The sequence below is a fragment of the Triticum aestivum genome, chromosome 6B (assembly GCF_018294505.1).
Source record: "Triticum aestivum cultivar Chinese Spring chromosome 6B, IWGSC CS RefSeq v2.1, whole genome shotgun sequence".
In the NCBI taxonomy this organism is placed as follows: domain Eukaryota; kingdom Viridiplantae; phylum Streptophyta; class Magnoliopsida; order Poales; family Poaceae; genus Triticum; species Triticum aestivum.
The window spans coordinates 641,058,441-641,073,938 of record NC_057810.1 but is presented as its reverse complement, the minus strand read 5'-3'; the positions used below and the strand labels follow the sequence as shown (position 1 = coordinate 641,073,938).

The 15,498-nt window shown below is 45.4% G+C and overlaps 1 protein-coding gene and 2 pseudogenes across 2 annotated transcripts; 1 reads left to right on the top strand and 2 right to left on the bottom strand.

Annotated features, from left to right (window-relative positions):
• Positions 1-9,040: 9,040 nt before the first annotated feature.
• On the bottom strand, positions 9,041-12,429 carry LOC123138430 (transcription factor TFIIIB component B''). Of its 2 annotated transcripts, none has more exons than XM_044558408.1 (8): positions 12,115-12,429; positions 10,876-11,016; positions 10,682-10,788; positions 10,555-10,595; positions 10,040-10,211; positions 9,781-9,925; positions 9,578-9,693; positions 9,041-9,487 (listed from the first exon to the last, which is right to left on the bottom strand). In XM_044558408.1, exons 2-8 carry the CDS (start codon positions 10,943-10,945, stop codon positions 9,338-9,340), a joined length of 801 nt encoding a protein of 266 aa, XP_044414343.1. In that variant the 5' UTR covers positions 10,946-11,016; positions 12,115-12,429; the 3' UTR covers positions 9,041-9,337. The 2 variants fall into 2 exon arrangements, with proteins under 2 accessions (XP_044414343.1, XP_044414345.1); XM_044558410.1 differs by having other exon boundaries at positions 10,876-11,011.
• Positions 12,430-12,475: 46 nt separating this feature from the next.
• LOC123138431 (uncharacterized) lies at positions 12,476-13,841 on the top strand (annotated as a pseudogene).
• Positions 13,842-14,882: 1,041 nt separating this feature from the next.
• Positions 14,883-15,498, bottom strand: part of LOC123138432 (uncharacterized) — a 2,017-nt pseudogene continuing 1,401 nt past the window's right edge.

The following is a 15,498-nucleotide window of genomic DNA, read 5'->3' as shown; positions in this document are numbered from 1 at the left end:
TGTATCGTCATCGAACGTTAAGCGTGCGGACCCTACGGGTTTAAGAACTATGTAGACATGACCGAGACACCTCTCCGGTCAATAACCAATAGCGGAACCTGGATGCCCATATTGGATCCTACATATTCTACGAAGATCTTTATCGGTTGAACCATTATGACAACATACATAATTCCCTTTGTCCATCCGTATGTTACTTTCCCGAGATTCGATCGTCGGTATCTTCATACCTAGTTAAATCTAGTCACTGGCAAGTCTCTTTACTCGTTTCGTAATACATCACCTCGTGACTAACTCCTTAGTCGTTTGCTTGCAAGTTTATGATGTGTATTACCGAGAGGGCCCAGAGATACCTCTCCGATACTCGGAGTGACAAATCCTAATCTCGATCTATGCCAACTCAATAAGCACCTTCGGAGATACCTGTAGAGCATCTTTATAATCACCCAGTTATGTTGTGATGTTTGATAGCACACAAGGCATTCCTCCGGCATCCGGGAGTTGCATAATCTCATAGTTGAAGGAATATGTATTTGACATGAAGAAAGCAATAGCAATAAAATGAACGATCATTATGCTAAGCTAACGGATGGGTCTTGTCCATCACATCATTCTCCTAATGATGTGATCCCATTATCAAATGATAACTCATGTCCATGGTTAGGAAACCTTAACCATCTTTGATCAACGAGCTACTCTAGTAGAGGCTTACTAGGGACACCATATTTGTTTATGTATTCACACATATATTTAAGTTTCTGATCAATACAATTCTTAGCATAAATAATAAACCTTTATCATGAATAATGAAATATAAAATAACAACTTTATTATTGCCTCTAGGGCATATTTCCTTCACCAGGTAGCCAGTCCGCGGGCATCACAACACATGCTAGGTGTAGCGGCCTTATACACGATAGCCAGTCCGGGGGCGTCACAACACATGATTGATGTCTTGAGCTCCGAAGATGTCCTCTTGATTTGTCACAAGGATGAACTCCATAACATCGAATTCCATGCTCATATCAAAGTAATACACCAAACAATGGAGTATGACCTAATGTTGGAAGAGTTCTCGACCTTTGGCAACAATATGTACCTCCAGACACATGGTTGATAGGGTGTCATGAAGCGACTATGATGTGTGATCCAAAACAATCTTCTCGCCTTTCTTGAGTTTTTTCTTGTATATTCAACTTAGCTCCCTTGCTACAGTGCCCAATGTAGGCACAATGGGTTATAATGTGTCATGCTAGTCTGTCATGATGGTCGTTACATAGATCAACCTCATTGTAGTGGTTGCCAACATGAAGGAAATACTTCAGATGCTTTGATGTGTCGGTTTTCTTCAAGCCATTAGCAAAGGGCTCCATGGACCAGCTCGTGAACTTTTTGGGCACTAAAAACTTGAGGGTGTACAATGTTACCATCTTTGGGTGAGGGAAGCTGAGACCAATGGAGCCAATCAGGATGGACCATGATGGACATGTGGCCCTAACACATACTAGGGAAGACCACGTGGTTCATGTGTTGGTGTCATTGCTCCAACCAATGCAAATGGACATGTTCAAGTCTTAGTTCCTTGAGCTTCTCGTTAACCTAGGAATTATCTTTTCATTTGAATTTGCTATACTAAGTCGTTCAGTTTCTTCAGCTCAAAGTGTAGACATATAGTTAATCCATTTCGAATCCAATTTTGATTAAAACTGCCATATGGTAAATCAACCATGAATTAAGGTGATTGGATCTGGTCTCCTGATTAACTAACATGTTAATGTGGTATACCACAGGTAGTTCTTTGCAATAACAATATAGTAAAGTTGTAATATGACAATATATCTTATTTACATCTCGTTTGGTTCACATGATTCTAACAACAGATAAGTATGAATACTTATGATTTAGATGCCATGCCATGTTTTCTTTGAAACAAGGCAAAGAACTTGCGATATCATTGATTAAGGAAGAAGGTTTAACAAAAACCCACCAATCATAGAAAGAAACAATTACTCTCGTGGCACTATTACAATAATCAAGTGCTTAGCCCCCGCCAAAGTAAAAAGGCGGGCCTCCTTGATCTTCGTCACAATCACCATCGTTGGGTGTTGAGGTTGCAGAAGACTCTGGCATTCAGCTCTTTCCAAATCTCCCATGCCATGAAATATTCAATCGTGCATGAAACAAAGCACATGAACGTGAAATAGAAGGTGATTGTCTACACCACGTGAACGCCCATATCCCTTGAAAGGGATTGGCTTGTCATAGAAACAAAATGAAAAATATTGATAGGTTGGACCCAAGGAAAATTTTGCTTTTCTGCAAAAACGACGCAGATCTATTAGCAAAGTTCACCAAAAATACAAAGCACCTCAAACATAATAAAAATTATATCGAGATTTTGAGACCACCGGACGACCACTACCGTCGTCAGAACGAGCCGCCGACGCGCCGTTCCCCTACCGGAGCCGGCTTGACCTTATCGATGACAGCCGGGAAGTCTTCGTGCAAGTGCCCCTAAGGGCCAGCGCCCTGGAGCCGCAGTCGCTGTTGTTGAATCCTTGAATAGATATGAAGCACCTGACATCAAATTTCACCACATGATGAGAAACCCTAACCCGACCGCCCCAAGGGGATGAAAGGAATCTATGTCAGAGCTTCGTCGACTAGGTCTAGATGGACGAATTCGAAGAGGATCGGAGCCTGGTAGACAAACTCGAAGAAGAAGCGCCGCCATCCGCTTGAGCGCCGCACCTGCAAGGACTAAAAAACCCTACCCTAAACTACTAACTGGAGTGGAGGCACCGGCCACCTGAGCGGCAGACAGAGGGGAGGCAAATCTATAGGTTTACTGGCAAAGCGTGGAAGAAAGAGTTTACCCTAGCCGCCAAGAGATATGAGAAGAATTTTTTTGCTTTGAAATTGCATGCCAAGTAGAGCACAGGGAAAACTTTATAGATTTTGATCATACAAATCAAACATGTCCTACAAAATTGAAATTATTGAAAAAATTCTCTAAAAATCCTATAAAAACACTCCTTTTTTTAACACAGTACAGACGCAAGCGCTCATATACACGCGCATACACTCACCCCTATGAACGCACACACGCAAACCCTACGCTTATGAGCACCTACTGAGCCGGCATATCATCTTGAAATTTACGAAGTCAACGTAGGCACCTCGTTATCGACGGAAACGTCTCCTTCCACTGAATGCGGATCGCCGGAAATCCTATAAAAACCCCCCTTTGAACGATAAAGGCCTAGCAAATTGTGGTTCAGAGAAAAAAAAGACCTCGTAAACTCATGCACCCTCCACGCACACGTCTCACTTAACCTCGTGCGTGCACGCAGCTGTCTGCGCTCACCGTGAACAGCCGAGCGGTTGACCTCACACAGGAACCCGCTACAGAGTTATACACACACAGAGACACGCGGATACACCGTCCAATCCATTCTAGCTCGACATGTAGCCACTCCGCATACATCCAGCCGACGCACATGCATGCAAAAACCAGCAGTACCACACCACACTCCCAATCAGCACCACAACCCCGAAGGTCCGAGCTCGCCGTACAGGCCTCGCGCTGGCTGCCGCGACTTGAGGTGCAAAGCCGCGCAAAAAGGCGCAGCCACGCGCATGGACCGGTCGATCTTGTGCAACGCACTAGCCAGCCTACGTACCAACCGGCATGGCATGCCGTGCACAGTAGTGAGAAACCACGCCCCGGGCACAGCCAGCCCCCCTCGGGTCGGTCGGTCCATCCATCAGCCAAGGTAGGCTAGTAACATGGGCAGTACTCCAGCTAGGGAAGAAGAAATTTGTGCTTATTATTATGCCCTCGGAGGGGGGCGGCTTCGCGCGCAGCTTCCGTTCCATGGGCCGCGCGGCGCACGGTGGGGGCAGTCGACGGCGACGGCGACGGCGACTTGGGCGCACGGACAGCCGGCAGGCAGCCGGTCCGGTGGTACTACGTACGGTCTTGTGGATTTGGTCATCAGTAGAGTAGGTACGTCGCTGCCATGGGATCGGGATCAGGCTTGCTAGCTGGAGCTGCACTGGCCTCCGCCCGGCAGCAATGCAAAAACGCGTCGAGCTGATGCGGTGATGATGCCGATCGGTCTGATGCGATAGCTCTCGCTTGGGAGTAGTAGATAGCGATGGGTGACGCTGACGTAGGATGTGGAGTACGATCGGTCCGTTGGATCGAGGATATTTTGATCTCCCTGCTGCGCGTGTAGGATTTCGGATTATGCGCATGCATGGCCTTGTCAGAGCTGGCTGGCGCTTGTGTCCTGAGAGAGACCACCTTACGTGTACGTGTAGACACATCTTGGGATTCTCCGTGTGCACAGTGCATGTGGTTGTGGTGTCCCCCCCTCCGCCAGCCAGCGCGTGTTATTGAATAAACCACACGCGCATGCCGTACAAACACGAGATCTGCCATGTTAATCATGGTACCATGGGGAAAGCTCGATCGTGCATGCCAGGTGCAGGTACAGACGGCCAACAAGTGTACCGTACCAGGCTACCCGGCGTACATCTCAAGACATGTACGTACTATTGCAAAGACCCGGTCGTAAATGATTGCGAAGCTCAGATTAACAACACATGCGTCTACGCTTGCACTGTCAGCCAGCGAGATCGATCGGGTGAAAAGACGGAACCTTTGCTTCTCAGGAAAAAAAGTGCGGAAAAGCCAGTATCTTTCCACAGACCCAGATGGCGTTCACCTCAAAGAAAGAAAGATCCAGATGGCGTTCGTTCGTGCGTGCATCATCAACCTTAAAAATCAAACTAAATTAATCTGTCTATACGTAGCTCACGCTCACACTCACACTCACACGGCGGTACACAAAAAGTGCGGAGGGAGGCGGTGCTAGGCTGTCAGTGTAATTCCGGCACGAGGGGAACGAGGTTCCTGAGTTCCTTGACTCAGGAAAAGTAGAGGAGAGGCCGCCGGGCCAGTCGGTCTTGACTTTGTGTGGCCTGGGTCGGAGTGGAGTGGAGTGGCGTGGCCTTGGACCCGAGCAGCCCGGTGGGTCGTGGGTACAGGCTGCTGCATGCTGCACCGCGCACCGTACGTGACGCAGAATCTCGTGTCGGGAACATGTATGGGACGGGTGGCCACGCACGCTAGTCTGCTGCTAGTCTCCGTGTGCATGCATGCGAGTGTCATGTGATTGGTCCAAGGAGGAGACCGGCCAGAGAAACAATATGAATGGTTTCTCCCATGATGAGTCCGGTGACGACTATGGTTGGACAAATGTTGGAGACACCCTACCTAGCTAGCTTGGGACCAGAAGAGAGGATAATGTACCTTCGTTGCCGATTGCATATGTAGTGCCTGTGTCGTGTGATCGGTTAGTTACAAGTACTTCCTTGGTCCCGTAATATAAGAGCGTTTTCGACATGGCATGCAGAGGGGGTAGTTCTGTGATTGTTGTGTGGGATTAATAAGTACTCCCTCTGTAAACTAATATAAAAGCGTTTAGATCACTAAAATAGTTATCTAAACGCTCTTATATTAGTTTACGGAGGGAGTAACCATGGGGCCAGGGCTGGGTTCTGTTGGTCAAGGACGGCGCCGGCCACTACTTATTACGTGCAGGAAGCCAGGATCGATCTAGCTATAGGCTATAGCTAGCCGGTCAAAGTGTACAGATCAGTCCGGTATGCCATCCATACTCCTTTCTTAATTATAGTAGTAGTTATATAGAATGACAAAAAAGAAAAGAAAAAAGTGTATCTATTCCGTTGTCTAGAAAGTGGTATTTACAAAAACAGTGCATGCACCATTTGCAGTTTTTTTTTTCTGAGTCGATGCAACATTTGCAGCTAGACTGCACTCTTGGTGCAAAAAAGCCCACCTGCCGACGAGCAGCCCTCCCTCTCCCTCGACATATCATATCAAAACACCTTTCCTTTTCAAGGATAATTAAGAAACCCACCCCGTTCAAGATCCCGGTACAAAAGGAAAAAAGGTAAATAAAACTCCGGTCGACCATGCTCACGGTCTCACGCCACAGCCTGAATGCCTGATCATGACCGATGCCTAGATTAATGCCGGTAAATGCACATCCCATTCACCAGCACGTCACTCACAGATACTACCACTCCAGCAAGACAGGCAGCTGAGGATAGGGGACAGGCAGTCTCCTCCCTCCAGTAAATCTTCCCCGAAATCCAGGACGGTCAAAAGAGACCAAGGGTGAAGACAGGCCACCAGAAGAACAGCACAGCCAGCCTAGCCCCCATTTTTCAAACGGAGATCAATTACTAATCGGACATACGTACTGCATCAAACCCTGCTGTCGACACACACACGCACACACTCGACTTGATCACCCCACAGCGTCCGCTACTATACACCACCACGTTGCTTTCAGATCTTATCTTGGATGCAGAACGCGACACCCGTCCACCTCACACAGTTGTCCCTCCGAAGAAGAGGAGGAAGGAGAAGAAGAAGAGCCGGTCTCTCGGATGTCAGCAAACCAAACCAAACAAGACGCCTCATCTTAATAAAGAACAACACAACAAACAAAAGCTTAGCTGCCCGCCGCTACGTACTCGTACGTGGCGCCCCCACGCACGGCGACGCGGTTTCGCAGCCAGCCTAGCGCGCACAAGAAATTCTCTGATACTCATGGATGATGCCATCGCTTTTACTAGGGAAGGATCGTCAAAGGGAGCAGGCGAAATGGACAGCGGCAATTGATTTGGTTTGGGTTTAACCTCACGACGACAGGACAGCCTGCCTCGAGGCGAGGAGCTGGAGTGCATTAGGAGCGGGGGACACTGAGCATGGGCCGGAAGCTTCCTTGCTTGCTGATGATCAGAATTACTTATTGTTACATTATTCGTGTGTGTGATGCTTTTGGGTGATGGATCTTGTTTTCTGCCCGTGCATGTGTGGAGGGGGGTCATGGTAACCTGCCTGCCGGGAGACCTCAATGGGAGTGGTTAGGCTTCAGTGATATTGCCATGTGAAAGGTTCCTTTTAACATGCCATGGTAATTGCAAGCTGATCTCTAGGCAACTCAACTTATCTGTATGTGAAACCAACTTTCTGCTCAAGAGAAACACGTACGCTCACTGATCTAAGAAAAAGGTTCCTTCACGGCACAAGTCTAAACCAGAATCTGGGGAATGTTAGACTAGGAGAAACAATCGGTCGACAACAGTGATCAACCCAAAGCTAGCAACAAGCTTTGAGGATTATGCATGTGTTTTATGTTGCTGCAGAAGTCGAAGATACGAACAGCTATATCATGGATAGCTTGAAGGAAAAGAAATAAAAGTAAGCTGACCCGGCCCTTTTGACACGAGGAAAAAATATCTACAGCCTATCCAGAACAACAATTCGTATATTCAACAACTACCTTTTCGTAGATGTATAAAGATCGGTTCATCTTTACAACTGTCACAAAAGAGAGGAGGAGAGCTGCTGTATCCATAGAATTACCACACTGGAGATTTAACTCATGTCTAATCCCCCCTTGACTATCCTCACTGGTTGGTGGCTATCTTCCCACGAATTCATTTCCGAGTTGAAAAAATTAGCACAAATCAAACACTTTAGGAGACCTCAGTGTAGCACCAAAAGATTCCAGTAAAAAGGGGCCTCTTCACAAGTAAAAATAGTACTAGTACATTGCCTGCATCTTTGTTAGAGCACTAGAGCCACTACGAGTACGGGGTCGCACTTCCTCAGGGGAAGTTGTTACTAGTGCTTAACAGCCGATGGACAGGCGCAGGCATATATTCTGTAACCTCAAAGAGAGATAGTGAAAGTAAGATCTGCATCTGTTGCTCTAACTGAATCGCCAAAACACATAATTAAGTTCCTAGCACAGGCACCATAGTGCACCATCTACACAATGTAATCTGTGAAAAGATGATACGGATTACGAAACCACCATGGTTTACAGGTGAGCACAAGCGTAAAAGAATACCTGGACCGACCGCATATGCTGTTATTTCGTTCTTGGAACACATACGCCGATCCAAAATCCCGAATGGAAACAAATGTCGGCGATTGCCGCAAATCAATATTCACACGGTGAAGGATCGCTAGTTCTAGTCGAAGATTCATGGACGGCGAAGATCACTTCACTCCATACATCTTCTGAATTTCTCATAACAATAGAATCAGTGCTGGTTTTCATCTGCAAGTTGTCGTCGAGAATCGGCCGATTTTCTGCATAAGACAAAGGAGCCCCACAATGGCATCATGCCATGGCCATTAGCCAGCAACCCCAGCAACCATAGATGGTAGACTAGGTGTATAAAACGTTGGCCTTTCAGTAGCTTTCATCGCCGATCCCTTTCCTTTATTTCACAATCAAAGCGTGGTGCTGAGGAGTGCATTTCTCAGTCAACATCAGTCGGTCTCACCACCAGTGTTTCAGAATCGGTAGACATTGCATGACAGACTGTTATGCATGACGCGTGGATGCTCCGTTAGCATCACAGGAGGATTAGGAAAAACATTACAGAGAAAATAAAGAGGACGCGTCGGTATCACGTACGTAGCGTCTCGTCACAGTAATCTATCCGTTTTCGCAGAAAAACGCGTCTTCACACAGTATATTCTCTTCTCTGCATCAAGATTTTAATGTTCCAGACATGGAGCACGCATACTGAATATGGACGACCTGGTCTGGCACCAGTCTCTGTTAGCAGACGTCTTGATCTTCATTTTAATGGATCATTGATGTTTCTTCTGGCAACCGCCTGAAACATTTGGTTCACTCTCTTAGCCTACCCGGCGCCGAGTTCTTCGCTGAGGGATGCGTAGGAGAGTACGCCAGATTTACGCAGCAACAGAATGTGTATTTTTCAGCTGTACTTTACAACACACTCACAATGCAAGATGTTTACACATGATGTGCTAGCAGAAGGCTACACTTTGTGACCTCGTTAGCAGTAGAACTCCTCCCAGACTGCATGAGATAGCTGCAGATAAGTAAAGTATCTGCATATGCCTCACATACAGATGTGTTTGGCAAAAACCTTGCATATTTGATGGCTGATATGCTACCAACAGATTCCAAATTTAGCACCTTCAGACTGCAAAATATGGTTGGCAGCCTGTTTCTGTGGCTATTACAGAGCGAATATGGTGTTGCTATGCTACCCCGACACTCTGTTCAGTACATTGTAAAGGCAAAAGCAAAATAAGCTTCTATTCGGGCTAACAACTGTACTATTTGCATCCGTAACTTGGTAATCCCGTGAGCAAACATATCTGAGACAGGACATGTCCTTAGCACATTGGCAGAATAACGAGACCCCGTATCGTTTTTGCCTGATTTTCATCATGATTATCGTCCTAGTACCAATCAAAAACATCCAGATCCAGGTCATCATCAGCATTCCCAGAAACATGCTCCCCCTCTCTGACCTCAGATTGGCGCATGCCCAGCTCTTTATCTGACCAATTTGAATCATTCTCTTCCTCCATGAAGTCCTGCAACACATGCTTTAAACAGAAAAATAGAGAAAGAATGTCAATGGGATAAATTCAGTATTAAACACTGCGTTTGTGTGTTAGTTTCAGAAAGGAAAGAACCTCATTTCCAGTGTCTCCTTCAATTGATGCAACCTCTTGTTTATGTGTACTGTTGATGTCCCTCTGCAGATCTTCAATGTTGAGCTGTTTGATTACTTGTTTTAAATACAAATTATCTGTGTACAGTTGTAAACCAGAAGCATTAAGTTAAGGAAAAAGAAATCACAGTTCAGAAATTTTGGCCATACCAAGCAATTGCTAACCTCTTGAGCGATGAAGTATAGCATCGTGGACTTGCATTGGATGTTTTTTCTCCTCGGTTTTAAACTTCTGCCGCACCTGATCACGGGACTTATCAGGGAATAGCTGCTGTATCATTGCAAAATCACTACCAAATTGTTGAAGAGCCTGAACCAGAACAGATAAAAAGGTTGAAGTTTCCAATAGGCAAGCCAAAACGTCAACAAGAAAAAGGTATATTCAACATGAAAGTAGTTGCCTGAGTAGTTGATATCTAAATACCTGGTAAAATAAGTCAGTGTCAGATTTTGACCATTTGGCCCGTGCTTGTTTGTTCATGTAGGAATGGTAATTCAGTTTGGTTGCATTTTCTAGCACGTGGTTCTCTCTTCTGTCATTGTCATAGTTCTCTTCAAAATGATCAAAACTGTTGGTATCTCCAAACTGGGAGGTGCTGTGAAAAGGCATCGACAAAGAACATGACATAGGAAATGTCAGTACAAACTGTGATTGAAGGAGTATATCAGCCCATCAAATATAAGAAGACAAATTTAGATGCTAGAATAAACAGCTGCCGCAGCAATGCCTAGTTCAAATAATCTATTTGCAATAGGGAAGTATCTCCATGATAAAATAAAAAGCTTGCAAATCAGTCTGTAGCATTATTGTCAATGATTGGTTATTTTTTACTACACTTCAGGTAAAAATATCTGGGTAGAAAATAAGAAATGGCAGGTATACACGAGATAGAGCAAATATCCATGCATGAATATTTGAAGTGAAAAAAGAGAGCACACCTTTGATTAGAGGATGATGGTCCTGACGGAATTGTCTTACTCTAGGAAAAGCCAAAACAAAATCATGAAACAACAGCACAATGATTTTCATAAACAGAACCACCAGCTGTGTCTCAACCCAGCTCACCTTAATACGCTCTCTGGCGTCATGTAACAACCTGAGATGCATCACACTTAGCTTCATGCGATCTATCTCATGATCAGGTTTTTCCAGTAAAGTTTTGACTTCCGAAACTACAAAGGCCAGAAAAGGAGATAAAGGCTCATATCATGTAAAATTGATGCTTTGTTATCTGGGTGTCGTTGCTATTTAGCCAATACCTTTTGCTCTTTTTGGACGAATTCTGTGACTAAGCTTCTTCTCAGGCTGTTCTGCCAATGTATCTTTCATGTCTCTCTTACGACCACGTGACGATACTTCACTTTTTATTTTTCTGCTGGTTCTCCTCAGGCAGTTCTGTTCTGTTGGAAATCGTTTGAAGCATGGGAGATTGAATTAGAAAGATTTGCTAAACTAACCCATAACAAAAAGGCCACACTAGAGGAGAAGCAAGCAATAGTGGAGCAGCGACTGCTTGTGCGGCACCACATGGGGAGCTCCTGGTTTTCACTGGGGCAAATATTGAGCTAACTAACTTTAGACATAATTAGGTTTCTAACTATGTGGACAATAATATAAATTATCTGGCAACTGATGACAATGCCCTACTTCATTTTTTTTAGGCTGAGCGATACACCACTATGCCCTTCAATATTAATTTTTTTCTCTTCAGAAACAGTAGACCGCTAAATTATGAAACAACCATAGATTTACCACAACAATATTTGGGTCTAATGCTTGTAATATTGAGGTCAAATTCTAAAATTATACTATTTACCACAAACTGCTTAATAATCACAAAAGGTCAATCCTATCTTCACGAGGGAGCAGCCCAATATCATCCACACTGTCACTCCGACTACTCAGTAAATAAAATCAAATTGTTATCCTTACAACAATAGCACCATCAGCTGGTTGCTAAGTATGAACCTCAGATTCTATACAAACAACATAGTAGAAAAATTGGAAACTACAAACCACCTTTAAGCCCTCAGTTCCTATTTGAACTCCATATAACAACTAAAGCATTCTATAGTTCTCGGGTTCTACCATAAAAGAACAGGACGGTAATTCGGAGCTACTACATGCAGCTGATCCATCTTAAGTCCTCAGTTCCGATTGGAATTTGTATACCAAGTTACCAACTAAAGCGTTCAAAAGTTCTTGGGTTCTACTATAAAATAACAGGACGGTAATTCTGATTATCATCCAAAAGAAGAGCATGTATGCCACCCAAGAAATGCAGACAGCGTGCTCTTCACTTCACTGCACCCATCCTATCAACCTAAATTTGCGTGCACACAGAGAGGAAGTAAAGCTAACCAGGGAACATAATCCATCCACCACATCGACTAAATTAGCGTGCTGCCAAAGCCCAGCATCGGAGCCCCCTCCACACTATTCCTAGCTCCATTTCATCCATGTGTGTACGAGTCAGGAAAACGCGAGCAGAAACTTACCAGATCAAATATCAGAAAGCATGGGTAGATTGCAACCAAATCTGCACCCGTGACGCCGCAGTGATGGCGGCGGCCAGTGAGTGGCGCTAAGGCATGCCGGGAAACCAGCAGATGGGAGAGGGAAGCAGTTGATGGAGCGACGTGGGGGTGGGGCCGCTCGACCGAGGAATAACCTAGGCGGGCGAGGAGAGATGAACGCGACGCGACAGGGGAGGTGGGGCGCCGCAGGGGCGGTCGTACCGGCGGCGCGCGGAGGGGAGCGGCGGCGAGCGGAAGAGAAAGTGGTGGCTACGGCGTCGTCTGGAGCAGAGACGCTTCTGGCCCACCACAAAAAGTCGCTCGATAAGGCCTCTGGCCCATCATGACCCGGAGCTCGTTTGGCCCGTGGGCCATTAACCGGTCTTCTCACTTGCGGCCGCGGCCCGTGCCGCCGTGCGCCTCATCCGCGCCCCCTCCTCCTCGTCGTCGTCAGTCAGCGACGGACCGAGCCTGCCCAACGATAACAGTCATGGCGGCGGCGCTATCTGCGCTGCTCCTGCGTCCCGCGGCCGTCCGCATCGTGGCGCCGCGCGCCCACCCTGCCGCGGCCGCGTCCCGCCTCCTATGCGCCGCGACGGCGGGGGAGGCGTCGAGCTCGCCCGCGGCGCCGCGGAGGCTGGTGCTCTACACCAAGCCCGGGTGCTGCCTCTGCGACGGCCTCAAGGAGAAGCTCCACGCCGCCGTGCTGCTCTCCGGCACCCCCTACTCCCTCGCCTCCCTCGAGCTCCAGGCAAGTGACCCGGGCCGCTCTCCTTCGTAATCTCTTTGTCGTGCTGAGATGAGATGGATGCTTACTTCGGGGTACTGGGCTAATTCGATCAGGAGAGGGACATCACGACGAACCTGGAGTGGGAGCGGCTGTACCAGTACGAGATCCCGGTGCTGGCCAAGGTGCTCCCCGACGGCACCGAGGTATCCATTGATCCGCTCGCAATTTACCCTTTTTGCCATGCTTTCAGCTATGCAATGTAAGCTTGCACAGAGCCAAATTATGATACCAGTATACAACATGTGGCTATATCAATGTCTCAATTCGATGAACGGAAGCAGACAGAGGTTATGCTTCGCTGGTTCAATAGTCGGTATAATCACCACAAATAGTAAAATCAGAGCTTCGTTGTTCGATGAAGAATTATTAACATATCACGATATGTTTTGCTGGCACAAACTTGATAGAGGTTTACCACACATTTGTGCCTTGACCTGCACGTGAACTTATAATAAGATCACTCCAGACAAGTCAGCAATTTTTTAAAGGTAATCCGATGGTGAAAACAAGGAATTCTCTCTTACTTTCCAGCTCGCCTAAAGACCATTCCTTATTGGTATCTGATAGATATTTCAATCATTGTGATGATGCATTATTTGTGAGAGTTACCCTGTTGGTGGTTTATTATTCTAGGCTTCATTGTTTGGAATAACATGAACTGATGTAAATGTGACTACTCATATTGCAGGAAATACTTCCGAGGCTGTCTCCCCGGCTAACTGTGGAGCTCATACAAAAGAAAGTATCCAGTTTGTTTGATCAGTAAGGATATAATTGTACTTCAAAAGTTCAATCGTCAGCTTTGCATTTAGAGCTGCAGCTGTAAGAGTGGTAATAGGTGATATGATGGTTGGTGTTATTTTCCTTGGTTGTAAGTTGTAAACCATGATTTTCAATTGCTTAACTTATTTTTTGTACATTTAGTTTGGTTTACGCATGTCTTCTCAATACGAATTCATACAGAGAAACATACAAAACACGAGAAAGATCTAAAATGTTATTTTCTCTCTCTCTGTGTGTGTGTGTGTGTGTGTGTGTGTGTCGGGGTGGGGGTGGGGGGTGGTGTTATACACGTTTAGCTGATAGTCAGCCATGCCACAAGAAAATACAATTGCAAAACTTACAATTCTTGGTTTTCTCTTGTTAACAAGTGAAAAACTTTATGCAAGGAGCATTTACAGAACATCCAACTCATAAGCAAGATTCAGGCCAGTAAATCAATATCCAAGGGGCTCTTGGAGATAAGAGCAATGCCTAGCGTATGCAAATGCATGAGCTGCCTGGGGAAAAAATTGTTACTGAACAGATAAACAACTAAGAACATGTCTTTAGGAACATATGGTGGCCAGCCACTTTTGTAGCTGTAACCTGCTAATTCTACTATACATGGACCTTGGGATTTATCCAGATTTCATGTGAGTATAAGTTTATAATTAAACCTGGCCTAGATTTCTTACAAAATAGGACGTTAGTTTAAGCATAGAGTTGCTACATCCCAAATTCCCAACCTTGGTGCAACTCGCGATATGTTATCAAAGTGTTGCACTGTAATATAAGCTGCAAAATAGTCTTAACATGCAAATTCTGATCTGCCCGAGGCTGAGAGGCCTGCTTTTGTAGAATTCCAATTGGAACTTGAATCATGCTCGACTGTACAAGTACCTGGAGAAAATTCAACATAGAAACAAAATTCAGACCAGTATACCTTCATGAGTGTATATATCATGACTGTACAAGTACCTGGAGAAAATTCAACATAGAAACAAAATTCAGACCATCTTTGTTTATATCATGCATTTTCTTTTAAAAAATATTTTAAAAGGTTAGGTAAAGGCATTGTTTATTCTTTTTATTATAACTAACAGCGGTAAGGTAAGAGATGAACTGCAGTGCTGTATTCTATAGTATATTATTATTAGCAAGATATATATTAGTCCCAAATATATTTATTTTTACCTTACTATGGTTGGGATGATGGCGCAATGGAGGTTGGTGCTGCCACTGCATTGCCATTGCTTGTGCCCAGGTCCATTCCTGCTATGACGCTGTGTTGGTAATTGAAAGAGATTGTCATTGGAAGAAGTCGCATTAACATGCGATGCGAATTGGTTGCATTTAGTTTCATCCAAGCAGGGCATGAACAATGTGCACAAAGACTGGTTCTACTTGGCTGTGAATATGGAGGCATGGAAGGGGATGACATTGGCTGTGAATATGGAGGCATGGAAGGGGATGATATTTGCGTTGGAGATGAGCTAGGAGCAAATGATGGAACGAGGGCTTGCAGTCGCGGAACCAGCTTGAGATCCTTGATTCTACCAAAAACCGATGGGTCTAGGCCAAGGTTCATTGAACTTGATTCTGTGATGATTTCAGCTAGCTGTTTCAGCCTCCCCATTTCTTCGTAAACGCCGCGGTCATCTGGGGAGAGGGAAACTTGGACTATAACTGGTGGGGCAATCGTTGAGCCATTCTTATTTGTCAGATCTATGTATATGTCCTGCATGTAGATAGCATGTTGTCACTTTATGTCAAGATCTTCTAGGAAAGATGTTAATCAGAAGAAGAAAAAAACC

Coding starts and splice junctions, on each gene's coding strand:
- LOC123138430 (XM_044558408.1), bottom strand. CDS start 10,945: ATGAAAGATACATTGGCAGAACAGCCTGAGAAGAAGCTTAGTCACAGA. Junction 10,212..10,554: donor CCATCATCCTCTAATCAAAG/GTGTGCTCTCTT, acceptor GCCTTTTCACAG/CACCTCCCAGTTTGGAGATA. Junction 9,694..9,780: donor TATACTTCATCGCTCAAGAG/GTTAGCAATTGC, acceptor AACTGTACACAG/ATAATTTGTATTTAAAACAA.